At 43.3% G+C, this 24,295-nt stretch overlaps 1 protein-coding gene across 4 annotated transcripts in view; it reads left to right on the top strand.

Moving 5' to 3' along the window:
• Positions 786–24,295, top strand: part of UBP1 (upstream binding protein 1 (LBP-1a)) — a 64,121-nt gene continuing 40,611 nt past the window's right edge. For 2 of the 4 annotated variants that reach the window (XM_018067010.1, XM_018067008.1), the window contains exons 1-2: positions 789–1,140; positions 18,281–18,432. In XM_018067010.1, coding sequence (XP_017922499.1) covers positions 1,028–1,140; positions 18,281–18,432 — 265 coding nt within the window. In that variant the 5' untranslated portion in view covers positions 789–1,027. Of the gene's footprint in view, positions 1,141–18,280; positions 18,433–24,295 lie in introns of all 4 variants that reach the window. The other 2 variants (XM_018067007.1, XM_018067009.1) reach the window with 2 other exon arrangements.

The following is a 24,295-nucleotide window of genomic DNA, read 5'->3' as shown; positions in this document are numbered from 1 at the left end:
AACCCAGAAACTACCCACAAAGACCACAGGAAATCGAAGAACCTCCAGAAGTAGGGTTTAGGGCGGCTTCCTCCAGTACGGCCCAATGAATTCTCTATTTGGCAGCAAATTCAGTCCTAGAACCCGCCCAAGAGGAAAAAGATTTCGATTGGTGGTTTAGTATAGAGGCACGGAGACTCACGGGAGCCTTGATCAGGCGCTTGCCATTATTGTTCAGGTCGCCTGTCAATCAGCCTGCCTTTCTGGATGTGCGGAAACGGGCGGCCCTTTGGCTCCGCCTCTTCCCGGGCTGGCGTGCAGGGAGGCCGCCAGGCCGCGGAGGCTGGGAACCTGCCGTGTGGGCGGGGCCGTACGACACTGCCCTACGGTTCCTTCACAGCTAAGTGTCGGGAGTGCCGCGAAACCCCGGGCGGTGCGGGGCGGGCCTGGCCCGGGGCGAGCGCGGGGGCGGGGCCGCGGCCGGGGCGGGGCCGCGGGAGGCGGAAGCGGCGAGCGAGCTCGAGCCGGAGCCTTGTAGAAACCAGGCTTCGGGCCGGTGGTGCGGCGTCGGCGGGGCGGGCCGGGGCGGCGGGGCGCTCCAGCCGGAGCGGGCGGGCCGAGGGCCGGGGGTCGAGGCCGGTGCTAGGGTGACGGGCGGGCTGCGCTCCCGCTCCCGCGCGTTCCCGGGGAGGATGCGACCGGGGGCCTCGGGGCGGGGCGGGCGGCGGCAGCGGCGGCGCTAGCGCTAGCGGCGCAGGGGGTGGGCGGCGGCGGCGGCATGAGGCGCGGGGCCGGCGCCCGCGGGAGGGAGGCGCTGCCGGCGGCCCGGCCGCTCCCGCTGCAGCTGCTCGCCGGGCTGGCCGTGCCCTGCCCGCGCGGCCCCGGCTGTTCTCATCCCGGCCGCCGCCCGGGCCGCCGCTGGTGACCACTCGCCGCTCCGCCGGAGGCTTCACCCGCGCCCTTCCTCAGGACGCGCCCGCGGAGCTCCGGCCCCTGCGCCCCGCTCGCGGAGACCGCGCCGCGCGCCGGGCGGCGGCGAGGCCGGAAGATGGCCTGGGTGCTCAAGATGGACGAGGTGATAGAGTCCGGGCTGGTGCACGACTTCGACGCCAGCCTCTCGGGCATCGGGCAGGAGCTGGGCGCCGGCGCCTACAGCATGAGGTACCAGTGCCCGGGGGCGGGCGGGCGGAAGCCTCCGTCTCCTTGGGAGAGGCCTGCACGACCCTGGGCCTCTGCCCGCGCCATGGAGCCCCGCGGGCCTCTGCCCACCACGGTGGCGGGCAACGGAGGGCGGCCCGGCAGGTTTCGGCCCCGCGGGCCGCTCCTGAGGGCTACAGTTTTGCTGTAAAATACGCCCCGCTGTTATGATGACTCGAGTTGGGGGAAGGGGCTACCTCGCCTTGCAAATGATTTACAAGCCACTTAGAGCTGGAATAAGGTGTGCGAAATGGTAGGGCTTGTGTTGGGAAACACTCTCCAAGGTTTTGGTATCAGTTCCTACTCTGTTCTACATTGTAGTCTTTCCTGGTTACAAATTTTAATCTCTTGTTATTTCAATAGTAAGTATATCATAATTGGAAGTATCCGCATGGAAGAAATAGCACATTAACTTAGGTATTTTTTTAATTGTCTCAAGGTGAGGTTTTTTTCATTGGGGGGTAATACCCTCCGAGGCTGTTTCCGTTTGAACAAGGCTTTAGGATGCACTGATTGCACCACAAAAACAAAAGTTTGTTTAGTCTCTGCTCTCTGTACAAGCAGCCATTCATTTTGTTTAATTTTGAGAGGTTGAAACACATCTGAGCTTAGTCTCTTGCCTTGATCCTGAAGAAAATTCGCTTGTTTTTTCCTACCAGTTTGGTAGCTCTGTATTTTTATTTTGTAGCACTTTTTATGGAAAAACAGTTTGCATGCTATACGTTCATCCGATTGAAGTGTAAACTTCAGTGGTTAGGCAGCTTTTCCTTAGTGCGAATTATGTGAGATTTTCCATAGATGGTCTTTAACGCCTGGTGTCTTGAAAGTGCTGTCCAATTTCTCACTGCAGCTCTAGGGAAGGACAGGGAGAATGAAAAGGCAAGAAGAAAGACTTCTGGGTCAGAGCAGGCCTTGCATGTTAGGGAGGCTTTTCAGTCTTCAAGGGAAACTCTTGAGCTGAAAGGTGGAGATGGTTTGTAGGGTGTGGAAGCGCCTGGAGGAAAGCCTTAGGTCATCAGTCTGTGACCCTGACCTGATCTGTGCAGGTCTTCCTGAACTTGGCACTTCCTCTCTCTGCAGCTGTGCAGCCTGAGGGCTCTGGATGAGGTGGCTTATTTTCTAGAACAACTGTCTCAGTTGTTGAAGAAATTGAGCTGCTGAAAGTCATAGGGTCGCTCCTGTCGGCAGTTCTAGAGGCACTGATTCCCTAGTGGGAACACAAGCCATGCTGCTCCTGGAGACCCTGGGCTTGCAGTCAAGGCAGAAGAGAGCAGGTGAGGCAAATTCAGTGTTTATTCTCAATTATGGTTAGTGAAGGTCTGCTGCTGAGAGCTTTGCTTATTGAGGGCTATTGTGAGCTGTTATTGAGAGACTTCTTTATATTTCTAGAGTTCTGTTTGTTTCAGAACAAGGTTCATTAGTTGGCCGTTTGTTTCAGCCAACTAATGAACATTTTGTTTGTGGCCAAGAAAGAGAGTTTTGATATTAAACCTTTTTACTACCTTGTTCTTAATGTCTGGCATCTTTGTAATTTTGTGTCTTTCAACAACACTTTCCACGGGGTGACTTTTTTCCAGTGATTGTCTTCAGTTAGTGGTTCCATGGTGTATGTCTTTTACTCTGAATTTTCAAGTATCTTTGAAGGCAAATACCACTTTTAAGGAACCTGTTTATTTTTTTGGATTTAATAGGGTCCTCAAAATCTGCGAAGAGCCAGGAGACTACTTGCCTCTTGCAAATTCAAGGCCCTTCGTTTGAAATGCAAACTTTGGCAGATTCCAAGATTGCCGTGATCTAGAGAAGGTCTGAAGAAAACCTGGGGCTGTTGCAGACCTCCCTTGATGGCCCTTGTGCTTCCCTTGCGCGGCCCTGGAGCTGGGAGTGCCCAGGCCTCTCTGCTCTGCAGGGCAGCGGCCTCCTTAGGCATCAGGGAGGCGGGACATGCCCGAGTTCTAGGGAAGTAAGGCTTGTGATTTTTGTCTGTTTCATTTCTTCTCGCAAGTTCAAGAAATAAACTTGAGGTGCTCAACTTGAAATTACTGGAAAAGCGACTTGTTGATACAAATTCGCTGTGGAGGCTACTTGCCATTTTTCTTTCAGAGTGAAGTCCGCTTACTGTCTGTGCTTTTTGAAAGCTTAAATCAAGAGGTATTTCTAAATACTTCTTTTAGGAAATGATTGCTTCAGCTTTGGGGGAAGATAGCATGAAGGAAACCTGTGGTTTCTCTCAATAGTCTGACAGTTTTGAAATGTATGTTTGCATTGAACAATGTAGGCTGATGGTATTGGATTATGATGAGGCTTATTTCTGGTAAAATCGTTGCTTCTTCCCTTTTGTTTTCTACACTCCATTCTTCACTGTGTGTTTTTCATCTGTGTGTACCCAGTACCTCATTTGTCTATAAGGGATAGGCTGCTCCAGATTCTGTTTGAAAGGAGGCAGGTCATAAATAGTTTTTAAAATCTAAGTTACAGTATCAGGCGTCTAGAGATGGTTAGAGACCTTAGAAGGCTAATAGGCCAGTCCTGTTCTTCCAAGTGAGTAAACCTAAGCTGGTAGATGTTAAAGTGATTGTCAGTAAAGTGATTGTCAGTGGCACTACCGTTTCAAGAGGGGACTGAGTTTCCCCTCACTGAATGAAGGCTGAAACCCATTGTAACTTGAAATCTGGGTCATACATGTTCTGTGAAGTAAGGAGCAGATAACCAAACGACTCAAAAAAGTAAAACTCAATAAAACTATTCTAGGAAGGTCTTTTGGGCCACCTGGTAATTTTCATTCCATCTTAAGGGTTTACAAAAAATATATAATTTATAGTAAGTTAGTTTTCAAGATTTAAGGAGTAATCTGAAATTTTTTTTTAATGTGACTTATTTATGTATAAAAATATTTTTGATACTGAATAATTCCCTTCCCAAAGGGCATTGGCCTGAGCTCTGTAAAACTTCGCTATGGTTTAAATCTGTTTTGAAACAAAAGGTGTATTTTACATATAGTCTCAGTTGGGAGGTACATTTGTAGTTTATAAATAATTTGCTTAATCAAAACTGGTTTGAGATGAAGACAGATTTTCTATACTGATTAAAATGTTAAAAGGTCAGTTTATAGACCCTTGGAGGAAATGGGAAAATTTCAACTTTGTGATCAGTGTTAAGTTAATAAAAGACTACTGAGGATATATTTTGTTATGTAACTATTAATAGCTGATGGTTTTCTGTGGGTCTCATGCTAAAGCAGAATGTTCTTGAGTGGATGACATTTCTTGCAAGTATAGGAAATTCTCAGAATCAGTGAAATTTGAAAATTTTATTATGGTGGTACCTGAGACTACTTCCAGAATTGGGAATAATTTCTAGAAAATTCCTCATTTCAAATTTCAAAAACTTTCTGGGTTTAATATTAAAAGAATTCAGTAAATTGTTGGTTAAAAAAAAGATACTTCTGTTATAGTGTCCACATTGGACTTTATAATTAATAACTAAATTATAATCAAATTCACTTAAATAAAATTTATTACTTTAAAGCAGGGATTGGCAAAGCTTTTCTGTAAAAGGCCAGATAGCAAATATTTAAGGCTTTGTAGGCCAGAGGATCTCTGTCACTCTATTTTGTTTGTTTACAACCTTTTAAAAAATATAAAAGCCATTCTTAGGTCATGGTTATACAAAAGCAGGCCAGCTGGGTTTGGCCTTTGGGCTGTAGCTAGTTGACCCCTGCTCTAAAGGATAGATTCTAATAATATACTTTGATTGCCTTGGAGAAACATTTGCTGAGTATTGAAACCTTATATTCAAAAAGTAATATTTATGTAGACTAACCATTCACTCAATTAATTTATACATATCCTATTGTTTGTCCATAGATTTCATTGTGTTCAATTTTTAAAATCAGGGTGGTCCCCACGCTCCCCTAAGAGTAAGTTCAGCACAGTTTGTGTCCTTCGTTCAGTGTTGTTTGAAACTTGGTATTTTATTGATATGGTCTCATAATTTGATGTGTTTCATCACAGTAACACTTGCCAGTTTGCCAGGACAACTTAAATGTTTACTTTTGGTGGAAAGGAAAAAAAGATGCTTGATCCTTTTTTTTGCTATAGATTCTGTCACTGAATTTAGAAGTTGTATCATTTTTGTTTTGCTTGCTTTGGAAATGGTTCTGTGCTGAATCTTGGTAGTAGAGTCTTCCTGTTTTAAACTTTGTGAGTTTATTGTTAGGATTTACAAGTTTAAAAGATAGTGTAGAGAGCTGACATCTACCCTTTACCCAGCATCTCCTACTTCCATAGTCAGAGTACAGTTTTCAAAACTGCCTTGGTACAGAACTGTTAACTGAAGAACAAAATTTTATTTGGACTTTTTTCTGTATTGTCTTTTTTCTAATCCATGTTCTGTCTAGGATCCCATATTGCATTTATTTTTTTATCTCCTTCCATGACAATCCCTCAGTCTTTCCTTCTCTTTTATGACTCTGATATTTATGATATGTAGTAACTAGAAATGTTACGTTTTCAAACATGTGGCAGTTTTTTGAAGGCAAACATAGACTATACCTGTGAATACTATTTGGCTTTCCAAGGCTCTTTGTCATTTCAGCAGAATGATTTTGAGGAGAGTAGAGCCTTGTTGGTGTCATTTTATTATGGATTACTTTGTTTCAGTCTGTCTGAGTAGAATAGCATACTGTATGTTTTGTAGTCCATTCATAATCAGAAACTTTTACATTTTACTAATTTTATTTGAGAAAACAATTACAAAACATTATACATTATCACAAATATATTTTATGTGAAAACTTTTTTAAAATCAAACGTGAAGAATAGCATTCTCTTATACTTGCAAGTTTATTTAATGTCTGGCATAGTAAAGCAGATGGATTCTCTTACCTGCTATTAGAGTATACTAGTTTGGTTGACATAATTGAAAAAAGTTCAGCCTCACATAGATACGTGGTTGGAAAAGGAGAGATTATTTTAATAGCCGTTTCAGATCATTCTGGATATTCTTCTTTGATAGTATACCAGCATACCAGCATTTGACAAGAGGCAGTTTCTTGAAGTTGCAATGTGCAATCTGAAACTGTGTCAATGTACTTTTTATGTTGTTACATTAGAATCAGTTGGTCTGTTTTGAACTTTGACTGGGTCTCTGAACCTGTATACTTTTAAATGTGCAAGTATTGGTCATTTGGAAAATAATGATTTCTTTTTTTTTTTTTTTTTTTTGGAAAATAATGATTTCTTGAGTTTTGCAAATCTTTTAAATGTTCTCATTTTTCACTATGCAATACCAGAAAATCACATTCCTTAGTATCACCACCATCTCATCAGAGAAAGCACGGAAGAAGGCTGCAGATTTTGTCATTGGTAACAAATGCTGTCATAGTGTTTTCCTTGAAATAAAGGGCTCACTTTATTTTTGAGGAAATTTCCGTCAAATACTCAGAAATGAATAATCATAGTTTGTCAGTTTTTAAGTAACAATGATATTCTGTAAGAGAAGCTGCTTAATCCATTCACAGATCAGTTTCATAGAAACCTTTTCTTTAGAAAACCATTGCACTTAGGTGTGCAACAGAAATACATTATACCTACCCAAGGACCAGTATTTAATAAAGTTAATGTTTTTATACAATGACTGCTTGTGCAGCTTGGTGCTACCGCATTGATTGATGCCAAGGCACCTGCAGTTTCAACCACCATTGGTTTTGTGCAAATGTCAAGAGTGAAAAAGGCAAATAATGGTTTAGTATTATTCTGAGCATAGGTTTGACATCCTGAACCACTGAAAATCTCAGGTTCTCCAGGATTCCACAACCATACTTTGAGAACCTCTCATCTAACATTTGCCTAGAGTGTGGATATTAAAAGTATTTTCTACTAAATTAAAAACAAACCCATTCTTAGAGTTCAGAGAGCCCCACAAAGGGAAGAAATAGGATTTGAAGTTGGGGGTCTGACCTCCACTTCTTTCCACGGCACCTGTTGGCTGCTCACCAGCGAATAACTAAGAAGTCTTCTCAAGGTGGAAGATGATCTTTCTGGATAGAAGGAAAATCACATGGGAATGCTGTAGTTTTTTTTCTTATTTTATCTTTCTTTTTTTTTTCCTCTCTCTCTCTCCCCTCCTCTGCAGCACCTTGCCAAACTTATTAGTTCTAATAATTTTAGGGGCTTAGTTATCCTAGTTGATACCTTTAAATAGTGATGGGTTCGTTTCTTCTCGTGTAATCCTTACATTTCATTTTCTTGCCTTAGTGTGGGGTTAGCCTTAGCTTTCACTGCAGTGTTGTTTAGAAACACCGAGAACTTGAGTCTTTAGTCTACTTACTGATTAGAGAGAATGCTTCCAAAGTTTCATAAATAGGTTGTCTCTGTTCCTAGCTGAGATTGAGCCTCCATTTTCTTTCTTCTTTCTTTTTCTTTTTTTTTTTGTTTGCCTGTCCTTTTAAAAAACATTAAGGCTGTATCAGCTTCCTGTGAGCTGGGTAACTTTCTTTTTATGGGCTAAATATTTTTCTGTGCTGTGCTTACTCAGTCGTGTCTGGCTCTTTGTGACCCCATGGATCGGGCTCCTGGGTCCATGGGCTTCTCCAGGCAAGATTACTGGAGTGGGTTGCCATGTCCTCCAGGGGATCTTCCTGACCCAGGGATCGAACCCAGATCTCCTGCATTGCAGGCGGATTCTTTACCATCCGAGCATGGGACTTAATTTTTTCTTCAAGGTTTTATAAAGCTTTTTATAAAGACAATCTGGATTAGATGATTTTATTTTATTTTTGCCTACATAGGTGTTTGCCTGTTTAAATTCACTTAATGGACATAGGAAATTCACAATTTATCTTAGTTGTGGGAATTTTTTCCAGAATTTCTGTTTTTAACTGATCTCTCCAATATTTGTGATTACACCGTATCTTTCACTCCATGTGTTTCTTGTGTGTTTTCCTTCTTCCATGACCTATTTCAGAAGTTTGTCTATATCTAGTATTTTGTAAGAAATCAGATTTTGGCTTTGTTTTTCTTGATTGTGTTTTCTGTTTCACCTTTGTGTTTCTTTCCTGTTGTTTTGATTACTCTGATGATTTTCTGTCTTTAGTTAGGTGCTTTCTCCTTTGTTTTTGGTGTGCTTCTAGTCTATTCGTAGCTATATATTTATCTGTAAGTTTCTCCCCCAGGTTTTGAAGGCAGCACCTTTGTTTCCATTCAGGTCCCTTCCCCCTTCTTTTGGAGAGGTATTTACATCTTTCTTTATGTCTATTTCTGACTGTGCTGTGTGTGGGCTTTTCTCTGGTTGCCGCAAGGGGGCCTACTGTCTAGCTGCAGTGTGCAGGCTGCTCTTGTCGTGGAGCAGGGGCCCTAGGGAGCTCGGGCCTCAGTAGTTGGGGCTCGTGGGGTTTAGCTGCCCTACGGCATGCAGGATCTTCCCAGACCAGGGATTGAACCTGTGTCCCCTGCAGTGGCAGGCAGGATTCTTAACCGCTGGATCACCAGGGAAGCCTGTGTCTATTTTCTTGTTGTAGTCTTTTATATATTCTGGATACTAGCCTTGATTGCACATGTATGTCACAGACAGCTCTCTTCTACTCCATGACACCTTCCCATTCTCTTTATGGTGGCTTTTAAACAGAAGGTCTTGATTGGGATATGGTCAGATTGACCAGCCTTTTTATTTACAGTCTTTCCCTGCTCTGAGGTCATAACAATACTCTTATAGTCTTCCCTGAAGGTTTATTACTTTACATATTACATCTAAGTTTACAATCTCTCTAGAGTTGGGTTTTTTTTTTTCCCTTCTGTTTTTGGTATTGTATGAGAGGAGGCCAGTTAGTTGCAGTTGTATGAGCCTGCTGCTGCTGCTAAGTCGCTTCAGTTATGTCCGACTTTGTGCGACCCCATAGATGGCAGCCCGCCAGGTTCCCCCGTCCCTGAGATTCTCCAGGCAAGAATACTGGAGTGGGTTGCCATTTCCTTCTCCAGTGCATTAAAGTGAAAAGTGAAAGTGAAGTCGCTCAGTCGTGTCTGACTCTTAGTGACCCCATGACTGCAGCCCACCAGGCTCCTCCATCCATGGGTTTTCCAGGCAAGAGTACTAGAGTGGGTTGCCATTGATTTCTCCGGTATGAGCCTATAGTTTACCTGATATCTTTGAAAAGACTGTTTATTTCTCACCTCTTTTTTCCATTTGAGAATTTTTATTTATTTTTAAAAAGTTTATTTATTTTAATTGGAGGCTAATTACTTTACAGTATTGTAGTGGTTTTTGCCATACATTGACATGAATCCGCCACGGGTGTACATGTATTCCCCATCCTGAACCCCCATCCCTCGGGGTCATCCCAGTGCACCAGCCCTGAGCACCCTGTCTCATGCATCGAACCTGGACCAGTGATCCGCTTCACATATGGTAATACACACGTTTCAATGCCACCCTCTCAAATCATCCCCCTTCACCTTCTCCCCCAGAGTCCAAAAGACTGTTCTTTAAATCTGCATCTCTTGCTGTCTCGCATGTAGGGTCATCGTTACCATCTTTATAAATTCCATATATATGGGTTAGTATACTGTACTGGTGTTTTTCTTTCTGGCTTACTTCACTCTGTATAAAAAGTATGGAATGCTTCCTGAATTTGCGTGTCATCCTTGCGCAGGGGCCATGCTAATCTTCTCTGTATCGTTCCAATTTTAGTATATGGGCTGCCCAAATGAGCACTGTTTCTCACCTCTTTATACTGCCATTCTGTTATAAATCCAGTGCCCGTCAGTGTTCTAAAGCTGTTGTCCTGTTTGCAGATTCTGGGTTCTGTCCTTGTGTTCTTGGGAAATACCCAGCTAGATGATGGTTTGTCATTACACTCTTCAATTTGATTTGTTAATACTCAGTTTAGGCTTTTTGCATCTATACTTATGGCTGACTTGAGCTTTTCACTTTCTTTTCTAGTTTTGTTTGTACCTAGTTTTGCTGTCACAGTTGCATACGTCTTCATAAAGAATAAGGTTAATTCCTCGTTTTTTGTCCTGTTGAATAGTTTGTATAGGAGCTGCCCCTGAAAGTCCGGTAGAACTCCTCTGTGAGAGTTTTCTCTGGGGGAAAATTCTTAACCACATTACTTTTTTTTTTTTTAAGCCCTTTATGTCTTTATGATTTTATTTGCTTTGCCTGTGCTGGCTGTTTGGAGAAGGCAATGGCACCCCACTCCAGTACTCTTGCCTGGAAAATCCCATGGACAGAGGAGCCTGGTAGGCCGCAGTCCATGGGGTCGCTAAGAGTCGGACATGACTGAGCGACTTCACTTTCACTCTTCACTTTTATGCATTGGAGAAGGCAATGGCAACCTACTCCAGTGTTCTTGCCTGGAGAATCCCAGGGACGGGGGAGCCTGGTGGGCTGCCGTCTCTGGGGCCGCACAGAGCCAGACACGACTGAAGCGACTTAGCAGCAGTGCTGGCTGTTAATGGCTTTGCGTGGTCTTTCCCCTGCTGTGGCCAGCAGGGCTGCCCCTCCCTGTGGTGCCCGGGCTTTCCCCTGCGGTGGCGTCTTGCTGAGGAGCGCAGGCTCTGGGCACTGTGGCTCGGTAGCTGTGGCCAGCAGGAACTCAGTTGCTCTGCAGCTCGTGGGCTCTTCCCGGACCAGAGATGGAGCCCGTGTCCTCTGCATTGACAGATTCTTATCCACTGTGCCACCAGGGAAGTCCCGTAAAGTTTTTTATGTCTTAAAGTTTTGGTGTTAACTTTTCTAGAAAATTGTTCATCTTATCCATATTTTCAAATACGTTGCTATAGTTGTTAGTGATATTCTCATCCTACTGGTTTTTATATCATTAGTTACGTCTTTTTTATTCATCTTTATTGGTGCCTTCTCTTTTTGATCAGTCTCTCTTAGACGTGTGTCTCACTTTTTAGGGCACACTGGACCAGTCCTTTTGTGCGCTTGACTCTTATTTTTTTAATTTTTGGCAGTGCTGCGTCTTTGTTGCCGTGAGGGCCTTTCTCGGGTTGCGGTGAGTAGGGGCTGCTCTCCAGCTGCACTGGTGCAGGCTCCTCATGGCGGCTTCTTTTGCAGAGCATGGACTCCAGGGCACGCGGGCTTCAGCAGTTTCGGCATTTCTGTTCAGCCGTTGCAGCGTACAGGCTTAGTTGCTTCCCGGACCAGGAGCCAGGACCTGGATTTTCTGCACTGGCAGTTGGGTTCTTTGAGTCAGGGAAGCCCGCTGCGCTTGGTTCTCGTTTGTCGGGGCTAGGGGAAGTTCCAGATTTCCAGGACACTCCTTGCCCTGTGTTCGGCACGGTGCTCTGCATTTGCTCATTTCTGTAGCCAGCTCCCCATTCTGACCAGTTCCTAAAATTCTCCCACTTTACTCTTCAGAATTCTCAGTCTATCAGAAAAATCTCCCAGGCGGTCAGTGTTACAGATTGAATTGTGTGTCCCCCAAAAAGATATGTTGAAGTCCCAGGCACCCCTCCCCCCCGACACACACACACAGTGCCTCAGAATGTGACCTTATTTGGAAATAAGGACTTCACAAAGGTAATCCAGTTAAAATGAGGTCATCAGGGTGGGCACTAGTTGGAGAGAACTGGTGTCTTTATGGAAAGGGGAAGTCTGGACCCACACAGACACACACACACAAACACACACAGAGGGGATACAGAAGACACACAGGAAGAAGCTGGCCATGGGCCTGGAGTGCTGCACCTACGCGTGAGGCACTCCCAGCATCCGCCGCCAGACCCCAGAAGCTGCGAGAGAGGCCTTCCTTCCCAGTGCTCAGCCAGCACCTGGGTCCAGACTTCCGGCCCCTGAGCAGTGAGACAGGAAGCTGCTGCTGTTTTAAGCCTCTAGTTTCTGGCTGTTCGGGATGACAACCCTAGGAAACTAGTATAGCCAGCTTTGTCTCTTAATGCTGTCTTCCCCTACCCTGCTCTTGTGGAAACCTGCTATCTGAGGACCCTTCTCCCCTGAGATCCTCGCAACTGCTGGGAGCTTATTTTCACAACCCTGCTCTTGCACTGTTGCCTGGAAAATCCCACAGATGGAGGAGCCTGTTGGGCTGCAGTCCATGGGGTCGCTGAGAGTCGGACACGACTGAGCAACTTCACTTTCACTTTTTACTTTCATGCATTGGAGAAGGAAATGGCAACCCACTCCAGTGTTCTTGCCTGGAGAATCCCAGGGATGCTGGAGCCTGATGGGCTACCATCTATGGGGTCGCACAGAGTCGGATACGACTGAAGCGACTTAGCAGCAGCAGCAGCTCTTGCACCAGGAGCCTGGGGAGGGATCCTTCCGGCTTCTCACAGCTGCCTCCGGACTGTTCTGTCTCCCTCCTTTTCTGCAAGACCCCCAGCTTTGAATTTCATGCCACTGATTGTCACCAGGTCCTCAGTGATTGCAGTCATCTGGTTTGGGGGTCATTTCTTATTTTAAAAATTCAAGATCCTGGCTCACTGTCACAGTGAACACAACTAGTCTGTTCATTCATGGTGATTTCAGAAGATATTCAAATGGGCCTTCCAGCAGCTTGACACTTCCATTCTTTGAGTCTCTTTCTTACAGTGACATTATCTCAGCTACTCAATCCTATGGTCATACATTAGACCTGGATTTACCCATCATGCGACCCACCTGCAACTCAGATTCAGAGTTCAACCTGCTGCCCCCTGTCCTTCACTCTCTCCCTCATTACCCTCCTTCTGCCATCATTGGACCCATCAAAATTTATTAATACAACCACTGCTCTCAGATCACAATTTCTCACCCTCTTGAAGAGGCTTTCCCAGTAGCTCAGTGGTAAAGAATCCATCCGCCTGCCAATGCAGGAAACTTGGGTTTGATCCCTGGGTCAGGAAGATCCCCTGGAGTAGGAAATCGCAACCCACTCCAGTATTCTTGCCTGGGAAATCCCATGGACAGAGGAGCCTGGGACAGTCCATAGGGTCGCAAAAAGTCAGACAGGACTGAGTGCCTGAGCATGCACACACGTACCCTTTTGAGCTCCTGTTTTCTTCCCCAACCAGTTTAAATTTTCCTGGTCAATCATTGTAGTTACTTGCCCACATATACCCTTATTCTCTTGCCCCCTTTTGCTTTATTCCCGTGTCCTCTTTTTTAACACAACCATAACCCCGCTTAAATCCGATGCTTCCTTAGGTAACAGGGTGGCTCTAAGGAAGCACACCACCTCCGCTCTCAAGCGCATCCCTTTGCTGGTTGGTGGTCTCACCTCGGTGCCCTCGCCCAGTCCCTCTCCAGCTCTGCTTAAGGATGGGGTGGCCCCGTCTCAGACCCACAACTCTTCCTGCCAGGGCCTACTTTAAGTGGGATTTCCATACTTGGTACTTTCCTGGAAAAATTGAACTTTTGAAATATGAACCCACATACTGGCTTACAAGTTTTTCTTGATGTGCTTTTGGGTGCTGGTTCGAAAACTGCTTATCCTACTTCGGTTATTTTGGGTTCTGAAATCAGCGATTTAATGTTATCTCATTGGTCCGGACTTGACTGGGCCTTTGTATCAGATCCTGCCTCTGCCCGTTCTTCCTCTTCTGACACTTCAGTGTAAAATTTTCTCCCTTTCTCTCTTAACACCTCTTCGGCATTTTCTGTGCTGCCTTCCGGATAACTTTTTGTTTATGTTCCATTTTCCTTATATATTCTTCATTTCTGTGTAATCTTACTGTTAAATATTTGTTCTATATTTCTTTAAACAAAGTAAGCTTAATTTTATCATATAGGTTCAGTAATTCTGGCATCTTGAAGTCTTTGGTGGGTACTGGTCTGTGTCCAGTCGGGAAAATAGAATGCACAGAGCTGTTTCAGGCAGAGAAGGGTTTAGTGGAGTATTTGATTGTGAGAGCGCTAGAAGGCTTCAGGGAGAAGGGCTTGCTGTTGGAGGCATGGCTGCTGCTGCCTTGAACTTTGCTGCAGCTATGGTTGCCTGCCTCTGCTCTTTCCCACTCCCTCTTCATTTCCCTTCAGAGCAACCTAACAAGATTCCAGCTGGCAAGATGTCTTATCTATGTAGTCTTCAGACCTCTAACCCTCTGCAGCGGAGTCGGGAAAGCACTGAATGCCAGCAGACAGGATCTGGAACTGGGTATATGCCATCTGTTGTTTTTGCTGTTGGTTCTTGCGCCTAAAGTCGTGTTTGTCTTTGTGTGCTTGGATATTTTTGGATACTGGCATTTCAGGATTATGTGGAATAATTCGAATCCTTGTGTGTCTTTTCATTTGCTTGTCAGATCCCTGGGAGACCTACCTGCCTGGAATATGAGGTTACAAAATGAACTGAATACCAGAACTTTCCTTATGGCTCATCCTGGTGGAAATTATGATCTCAGATTGTCTGGAGAGCTGGCTTTTCACAGTGATTGACTATGAGTGCTGCAGTTCATTCATCAGCTGAGCAGATGTTTGAGCCCCTCTGTGCTAGATGCTGGGTTTGAGTCTATGAAGAGAAACCAATCTGGGGGGTAGTTATACTTACGGGGGATACAAACGTAAGTCTGGTATAGTGTTGGAAAGTGAAATGCTTTGTGGAGAAGTAGAGCAGGAAAGGAGCAGCTGCGAGTACCCATGGAGGATTACGGTTGTCACTGAAAAGGTGACATTTGAATGCAGGGAGCCAGGAGGCCATCTGCAGAGTAGGGCCAGTGCAGAGGCCCCGGAGGAGTTGAGGAAGGAGGCTGGCGCGACTGAACCAGGTCCTTCCAGGGACCTTGGTTTGTAAAGTGAGGTGATGGAGAGAGTGCAAAGGAATGAAATGGTCCGACTTCTGTTTGAAGAGGCTCACTCTGGCTGCTGTGTTGGTTGGAATGCGTTGTCTTTCTAGTAAAGTAAAAAGTTGATTGGGATTGCATCAGCAGATGACCTCTACAGGTTTATGTTTATTCAGGAGTTTTTAGCACCTACCAAAAGCATAGAAAGCTATGGAAATACAAGTATTAGTTGTGTTCGACTCTTTTCAACCCAGTGGACTGTAGCCCACCTGGCTCCTTTGTCCGTGGGGATTCTCCGGGCAAGAACACTGTAGTGGGTAGCCAGCCCCTTCTTCAGGGGATCTTCTCAACCCAGGGATTGATCCTGGGTCTCCTGCATTGTAGGCAGTTCTTTACTGTCTGAGCTACCATAACCAAGGGAATATAATGGTGGTGGCCTTCTAGGATCTGAAGCAAATATAATTTTATTTACTCTATGTAGGAGTTTATTCGGAGAAGGCAGTGGCAACCCACTCCAGTACTCCTGCCTGGAAAATCCCGTGGACAGAGGAGCCTGGTAGGCTGCAGTCCATGGGGTCACTAAGAGTTCGGCACTACTGAGCAACTTCACTTTCACTTTTCACCTTCATGCATTGGAGAAGGAAATGGCAACCCACTCCAGTGTTCTTGCCTGGAGAATCCCAGGGACAGGGGAGCCTAGTGGGCTGCCGTCTCTGGGGTCTCACATAGTTGGACACGACTAAAGCGACCTAGCAGCAGCAGCAGCAGCAGTAGTTTATTTATAAATAGCCAGTCTTCTGCAATCTGATGTCTTAGGTATGTAATGATCAACCAAGGCAGTTAGCATTAAGATCTTAAAATTATTCTCCATTTCACTTTTTAGTATGATTAACTAAAGCATCTGATTTATAGCTCTCATCTCATTGTTTTCCTTTCTCACCAAGAGAACTTATTTTTGTTTTGACCAAAGTGCACGGCTTGTGGGATTTTAGGTGCCTAACCAGGGATTGAACCCCGGTCCTCGGCAGTGAGAGCATGGAGTACTCCTAACCACTGGACCACCAGAAAATTCTCTCACCCAGAAAACTTTAAATAATTACATATATGTGAAATAGAATATATTTTTATTTTAATCTACTGTGGAGCTACTTTGACTGCTGTAGTTTCATAAAGAGAGCTGCTCTGAGTCTTAAAGTACCATTTGTAAATTCCCTGAAAAGTTTTTATATCTCTGTGTTCTAGAAGAGGGCTGGAGACCATTGCTAACTATGCGTTCCTCAGTTATGCTGTTGACTTTAGAAGTGTTTTGACATTTTCTAGGTATAAAATGAAGGAGAATTAGTGTGTAATTTAGTCCCTGAATAATCAGTCTGGTGCTTTAATAGAAATGTATGTGGGAAGAGGAAATACAGGGTTTCCCTTTCATTTCCTTTATTTCCACATTTTTTTAAAAGTTGAATTTAATTAAAATGGGCCAGCCAGATATCTGTCAGTTAACAGCTCATAAGAACAAATAAGCAGTTCAGACAAGTCTTTGAGGTCCTTGTTACAGTAGTTATTCATTTGGATATTTTACTTCTTATTGAGAAATGGATGTAGAAAAGTCATCAAGATATAAATGTACAGCTCAGCAAATTATCTTAAAAAAAAAAACACCCTACCCTTCACATGTTAATGGTGGAAATATAAAATGGTACAGCCACTTTAAAAAACAGTTTGGCGGCGGCTGCTGCTGCTGCTAAGTCGCTTCAGTCGTGTGCGACCGCATAGACGGCAGCCCACCAGGCTCCCCCGTCCCTGGGACTCTCCAGGCAGGAACACTGGAGTGGGTTGCCATTTCCTTCTCCAATGCATGAAAGTGAAAAATGAAAGTGAAGTCGCTCAGTCATGTCCGACTCTTAGCGATCCCATGGACTGCAGCCCACCAGGCTCCTCTGTCCATGGGATTTTCCAGGCAAGAGTACTGGAGTGGGGTGCCATTGCCTTCTCCGAACAGTTTGGCAGTTTCTTAAAAAGGTAGATACACGAGTTACCATATGACCCAGTAATTCTACTTCTAGATATAAATCTAAAGGAATTAAACATGTCTACACAGAACATATACAAGTGTTCATAGGAGCATATTCGTTAATAACCAAAAAATGGAAACAAGTCAAAGGTCCATCGTCCGATGATGGATAATTAGCATATGGTATATTCATACAATGTAACATCATTCGGCCATAGGAAGGAATGACGTACTATACATGCTACAACATGAATGGACCTTGAAAACACACTAAGTGTTAATAAAAGAAACCAGTCACAAAAGGTCACGTGATTCTGTTTGCATTATATATCTGGAATAGGCAGGCTCATAGAGAAAAGCAGGTCAGTGATTGCTCGGGTGGTGGTGGGTAGGGTAGGGGTATAGAGAGTGGCTGCTAGGGGTATGAGAATACTTTCTGAGGTGCTGAGAATGTCTTGGAATTAGATAGCAGTGAAGACTGCATAACTCTGTGAAGATACTGAAAGCCACTGAATCATACACTTTATAAGGGTGAATTTTGTGGTATGTAAAAGATAGCCAATTTTTTTAAAAGGCAAACCAAATATATCCATGTGTGTTTAACCACCCAAGTTAACAGAATATAGACAGTACCCCAGAAGATCCCCGCCACCCCCTCCTGATCAATGCTCCAAGTTATTCTTGGGGGGAAAAAATAGCAGCTGTTTACACTGCTCCTGTTTGCTTCTCAGAAGAAGCCATTGTTTTAGACTGAGTGTGAAGCTTTGTGCTCTCAGCACTTGGCTAAGCCTAGCAGGGACCTTTTTATAAAGTACTATTTTAATCAAATGCTTCTTTGTAATTTCATGGTGCCAGGGTGACCTACCTTTCAAAACAGGTGGCTCCATACTCTTGCTCTTTTTAATAGAAATAATGAGTTTCAAGTTTTTAAAGAATTTTTTGATATAATTTTTTTTTGAGTACCAGATATATTATTAGCCTGATCTCTTTATCAGTAGTTTGGACTTTATTAACTATTAAATACTGCTTAAATATTTCTCATTTTAATACTTCTGCCTAATTATAGCCACCCACTCCTCTCTCTCCCACTAGAGATATGGGTTATTGAAGCTATCTTTTGGGGGTGCCAAATTAGCATTAATAGTTACTTTATTCTACATATGGGGGGCGACTGAGCGGCATGCGGGATTTAGTTCCTTGACTGGGGATCCGAACCCTTGACCCCTGCAGTGGAAGTGCCAGACCCTCACCACTAGACCACAGGGAGGTCCCTTTTGATAATATCTGTGATCTTGAAATTTAAAAGAAACTGCCCTTAAATACTTCTATATGTTTTAAAGTAGTTTAAACCCCGAGTAAGGTCAGTGTTGCATTTTCTTTGCAGCGATGTCTTGGCATTGCCCATTTTCAAGCAGGAAGATTCTAGCCTTCCGCTGGATGACGAGACCAAACACCCACCCTTCCAGTACGTGATGTGTGCCGCGACATCGCCCGCCGTGAAGCTGCACGACGAGACGCTCACGTACCTGAACCAAGGTCGGTATGGCCACGCCGCGCTCTGACATAAGGGTGTGCGGAGGTCCAAAATGGCCTTTTGGCATCGCAGCCTGGATTTGTGGCAATAATAGAAAATTAGATTCCTTCCCTCAGACAGCTTCAGTTAACAAAAACTGTAGAACGTTTTACTGTGAGCCCACAAAGCAATAGTCTGGAAAGTGATTTCATAAAGAGGGCATGGACCAAGATGTGTTACGGGGTGTTTTCAAGACAAAATCCGAAGGAGAAGCAGGTAGGAAAGGATGTCAGTTATTTTTAGGAACATGGTTTCAGTGTGGAACCTGAGAATGAATCAGAAGTCCAGCTAGCAAGGGACTTGGTCTCGGGCGTGAAGCAGGTTTGTGCTGAGAATAGACTGCACCAAAGTGGAGTCTGTGGCTAAAATAAACTGTGTTAAATCTTGTTTCCGCTTAATGAGAATGCTGTGTTTTGCTGATTTGAAAGTGAGAGAGGGCAGAATAGAAAATAGAGATGTGGGGTGATTTACCATTAGAAAGAGTAAAGAATTTCTTTTAGAGGTGTGCTGAGCAGCTGGAGCACTGGCCAGTGTGACCTACCAGTGTTAACAAAAGTACTTGGTTATACATATGAGGAACTCATTTGTTGGACACCTGCATTTGTTGGGGACTGAAAGCCCGAGGGGCTCTGATTTTTTTGTTGTGTTAGTAATTCAGTAGGCTGTGCTGGTTCTTTGTTGCTGCGCCGGCTTTTCTCTGGGTGCCGTGGGCAGGGGCTACTCCCTAGTGCGGTGCGGCGGCTTCTCTTGCTGGGGAGCGCAGGCTATAGAGTGTTCAGGTCCCGGAGCTGTTGGTCCTCAGCTCGTCTGCACAGGCAAAGTAGTGGTGGAGCACGGGCTGAGTTGCCTTGTGGCATGTGAGATCTTCCTGGACCAAGCCTGTGTCTCCTGCATTGGCAGGCTTATTCTTTAGCCCTGAGCCAACAGGGAGGTCCTGGACTCTTGTTTTCAAAAAGAATTGAACATTTTTGTTGTTAGAAAAATAGTATATACTCATTGTAGAAAAATTGCATATGTCAAGGGATAAAGCTGAAACTGGACTTTAGTTGCATCCCCCTCAAGAAAAGCAGTTACATCCTAGGTGTGTTTCTTTGTGTGTGTATCTATTTTATTACAGCAAAATGGGAATTAACATCTATTCACTTAAGAGTTGGGCTTCCTTGGTAGCTCAGCTGGTAAAGAGTCCACCTGCAATGTGGGAGACACCGGTTCAATTCCTGGGTTGGGAAGATGCCCTGGAGAAGGGTTAGGCTACCCACACCAGCATTCTTGGGCTTCCCTGGCGGCTGAGCTGGTAAAGAATCTACCTGCAATGCAGGAGACCTGCGTTTGATCCCTCGGTTGGGAAGATCCCCTGGAGGAGGGAACAGCTACCCACTCCAGTATTCTGGCCTGAAGAATTCTATGGACTATATAGTCCATGGGGTTGCAAAGAGTCGAACACGACTGAGTGACTTTCACTTAAGGGTATTTTGTGATTGCTTTTCTGTCAATAAATAAAATGTTTAATTTCCTCAAACTTGTGGAAAGAGCTATAGATTTTAGACTACTTTAGTTAGTGATTATTGTAAGATGTGGAAGAAAACTTTTTTTTAAGCTTCTGAATTTTCATTTGACATACAAATTTAGAATTCATGAGGTTTTTCTTCAGGTATTTCTAATTTGTAGCCTCTGGCGATACTCAATTTTGATATTAATATTTTAGGATTTTGATGGGTAGGCATTCAATTATTTGAGACTCAAGTTTCATATTTGAAAGAACCGTAATAGTTTATGCACTAATCTATTTTAGACATGAAAAGATCAGCAGAGACAGTGTAGAGATTGAGGGCATTCATTATCGCTTCGTTTCTAATGAGAAGAAAGGAAGTAACTGGAATCTCTCTCACTTAGCGAAAAGTTGAATAAGTTAAGGTGCATACCGTGGGGTGAATGAGCCCATGGAAACTCACCCTGCTATATAAAGAACCTCGGATGTGTCTGTCTTTGGGCCTGGCAGAGTATTCGTACCTTACGACTGTTATTATTAAACTGGATAAAGACATCTCACATTGCTAGAAGTTGCAGTCCACCATCTGTAGTGATAAAGTATTAGGCCTGCATTCACTGAGTGTTTACTGTACCTGAGGCAGTGTACTAAATACTACGTATGCATTGTCTCACTTCCACAATAACCCAGGAAGTGTTGTTGATCCATTACAGATTTTCAAAGCTGAAGCATAGAGCGGTTGATAAACTCGCTCAGTGTTAGTTTGATGAAGCTTAGATTTAAGCTGATAAATTGTTTATTACTTAAATGGTTGTTAATATTGAAGTATCTGCAGTAGTGTGCACAAGTGTTTGTAGCATGGCATGCGATATCTTGGTTCCCTGACCAGGGATGGAATCTCTGCCTCCTTCAGTGGAAGCTCAGGCCCCTAACCACTGGCCCACTAAGGGAGTTAGTTCCCCACAAGTCTTAAATGTGTAAGTCAGTTAATTTATGCATATTCCCTCAAAAATACCACCTCTGTCCAGTATTTCCATGACCCTAGCAGGCTTCCTTCTGTTCTCCTAGCTGACACCTGAGGTTGACCATAATCCATATTAGAAGTGCAGATGACTTTCTGGGACTTGACTCTGCTCCTTGCAGTATTAATGATGAGTATGTTATTGGTTGTAGAATTGTGGTAATTTACCTCTTAATTTCTCCCAACATTTTAAGAAAAAAGTAGAAAAATGAATTGCATGTAGGCTGCATTTTTGAAAAGATACATTTGAATAAGCATTAAAAATGCATTTGAATAATCATAAATTCTACTTCTATACACCTTTTTAAAGAAATTATAACGCTTTAAACTTACATGACTATCAATTCTTTCACAGACTTGTCTCCTAACATTTATTGCCTAGCATATTTTGAAAAAGGTTCGGAACCCAGGATTTTGTGTGAGTCCCTTCAGTTGTCTCCATAGTGGCTGCACCAGTTTGCATTCCCACCAGCAGTGCAGGAGGGCTCCCTTTCTCCACACGCTCTCTAGCGTTTGGTTTTTGTAGGCTTTTTGAAGCCATTCTGACTGGTTGAAGTGGTACCGCATAGTCTTCAGTTGCATTTCTGTAATAATTAGCTATGTTGAGCATCTTGTCATATACCTATTGGCCATCTGTATGTATTCTTTGGAGAAATGTCTTTCAAGGTCTTTTGCCCATTTTTCGATTGGGTTGTCTTAGTTGTTGTTGAGTTGTATGAGCTGTTTGTATATTTTGGAGATTTGACCCCTGTTGGTTGCATTATTTGCAGCTATTTTCTCCCATTTGGTAGATTGTCTTGTCTTTTTTTGTAGTTTCCATTGCTGTGCTAAAACTTGTACGTGTGATTAGGTCCCGTTTGTTTTTTTGTTATTTTTATTGCCTTGGGAGACCTAAGAAAACATTGGTATGATTTATGTCAAAGAATGTTTTGCCTATGTTCTCTTCTAGTCTTATGGTGTCATGTCTCATGTTTAAGTCTTTAAGCCATTTTGAGATTATTTCTCCAGGTTGTGAGGGTGTTTTCTAACTTCATTGATTCACACGCAGCTGTCCAACTTGCTCAGTATACTTGCTAAAGAGTACCCTTGCCTCTTGTCAAAGATTAATTTACCGAAAGTATATGGATTTATTTCTGGGTTCTCTGTTCTGTTTCGTTGATATATATGTCTGTTTTTGTACCAGTACCACATTGTTTTGGTCACTGTAGCTTTGTAGTATTGTCTGAAGGTCTGAGAGAGTTACGCTGCCTGTCTTCCCCACACCCCCACCCCTCCCAGGATTGCTTTGGCGATTTTGAGTCTTTCATGGCTCCATATACTTTTTTTTAATTATTCTAGTTCTGTGAAGAATGTCATGGGTGATTTGACAGGGGTCACATTAAATCTGAAGATTGCTTTTGGTAGTTATTACCATTTTAAAAACATTAATTTTTCTAATCGCGGAGCATGGGATATCTTTCCATTTCTTTGAAGTATCTTCAGTCCTTTATTAATGTTTTATAGTTTTCAGCATATAGGTTTTTCACCTTCTTAGCTACATTTGTTTCTAAGATTTTTGGATGCAGTTTTAAATGGGATTTTTTCTTTACTTTCTGTTTCTAATATTTCATTGTTGGTGTAAAGAAATGAAGCAGGTTTCTGTATATTACTCTTGTATCCTGCTATCTTGCTGAGTTCATTTATTCTAACAGTTTATATGTGGAGGTTTTAAGCTTCTCTGTATAGAGTATCATGTCATCTGCAAATAGTAACAGTTTTAGTTTTTCCCCTCTAACTTGGACAGCTTTTATTTCTTTTCTGATTGCTGTGGCAAGTACCTCCAATACTATGTTGAGTAGAATTAGTGAGAGTAGGCATCCTTGCCTTGTTCTTGAATTTAGCAAGAATGCTTTCAGCTTTTCGCCGTTGACTATTATGTTGGCGGTGGGTTTGTCATCAGTGCCTTGATAACATTGCGGTATGTTCCCTCTGTACCCACTTTTGTGAGAGTGTCTATCGGGAACGGTAGTTGAATGCTTTTTGTGCTTCTTATGTGGCTTTTGTCTTTTGTTGATGTGATGTATCACATTGATTTGCTTATACCTGAACCGTCCTCGTGATCTAGAACGAATTTAACTTAGTCATGACGTGCATTCCTTTGTATATGGTCTTGGATTTGGTTTGCTGATATTTTGTTGAGAATTTCTGCATCTAAATTCATCAGAGATACTGGCCTGTAATTTTCCTTTTTGGTGGGATCTTTGCTTTCGTTGTCAGAGTGATGGTGGCTCCTGGAATGTCTGTGGGGCTGTTGCCCTCTTCAGTCTTTTGGAAGAGTTTGAGAGGAATCAGTGTAAGTTCTTTGTATGTTTGGTAGCCATCTGGTCCTGTACTTTCTGTTTGTGGAGGTTTTTTTTTTTTTTATTACAAATTCTGTTTCACTTCCAGTGAAGGTTCTGTACAAATTATGTTTCTTGCTTCAGTTTTCAGGGGCTGTATGTTTCTAGAACCTTGTCCATTTCTTCTAGGTTGTTGAATTTTTTGGCATATATACTTGGGCATAGTATTCTCTTAGCTTTTTTGTATATCTGTGGCATCGGTTGAGAGTTCTTTTTCATTTGTTATCTGCTTGTGTGGGTCCCTCTCTTTGCTCCCTGGTGAGCCTGGTCAGAGGGCTGTCACTGTAGTTTAGGCTTTCGAAGAACCAGCTCTTCATTTCAGTGATTCTTCTCCAGTCTGTTTATTTTCTCTGGTCTTGGTTGGTTCCTTCTGCTGATTTTACGTTTTGTTTGTTCTTCTAACTCTTTTAAGTGATAGGCTAGGTTGTTTGAGATTTTTCTCTTTTTTGAGGAAGACCTGCATTGCTAGGAACTTCCCTCTCAGAACTGCTCTTGCTGCCTCCCACACATTTGTATGGTTATATTGTCATATCAATTTCCTCTAAATTTCCTGTTTGGTTTCATTGTTGACCCATTGTTTTTTAAGTAGCGTGTTGTTTAGTCTGCATGAAATCATTTTTTTCCCCTTATTTCTACTCATGTGGTTGATTCCTTGCTTCATTCTGTTGTGGTCAGAGAAGATTCTTGAAATAATGCTTATACTCTTAAAATTGTTGAGCTTTGTTTTGTGCCCTAGTATGTGGTCAGTTGCAGAGAATAAACCATGTGCACTTGAAAAAAACGGTATTTTGAGTTTTGGGGGTAAAAATGTCCTGAAAATAATCAAGTCTTAACTGTTCTCGTGTATAATTGGTTTTTTAAAAAATCAGCTTATTTGATATTGATTTATTTTTGTTGATTTTTCTGTTTCTAAGTTATGTTCGTTAATGTCAGTGGGA

Source organism: Capra hircus, chromosome 22, assembly GCF_001704415.2.
Source record: "Capra hircus breed San Clemente chromosome 22, ASM170441v1, whole genome shotgun sequence".
Lineage (NCBI taxonomy): Eukaryota > Metazoa > Chordata > Mammalia > Artiodactyla > Bovidae > Capra > Capra hircus.
This window is presented reverse-complemented; position numbering and strand designations above follow the sequence as displayed.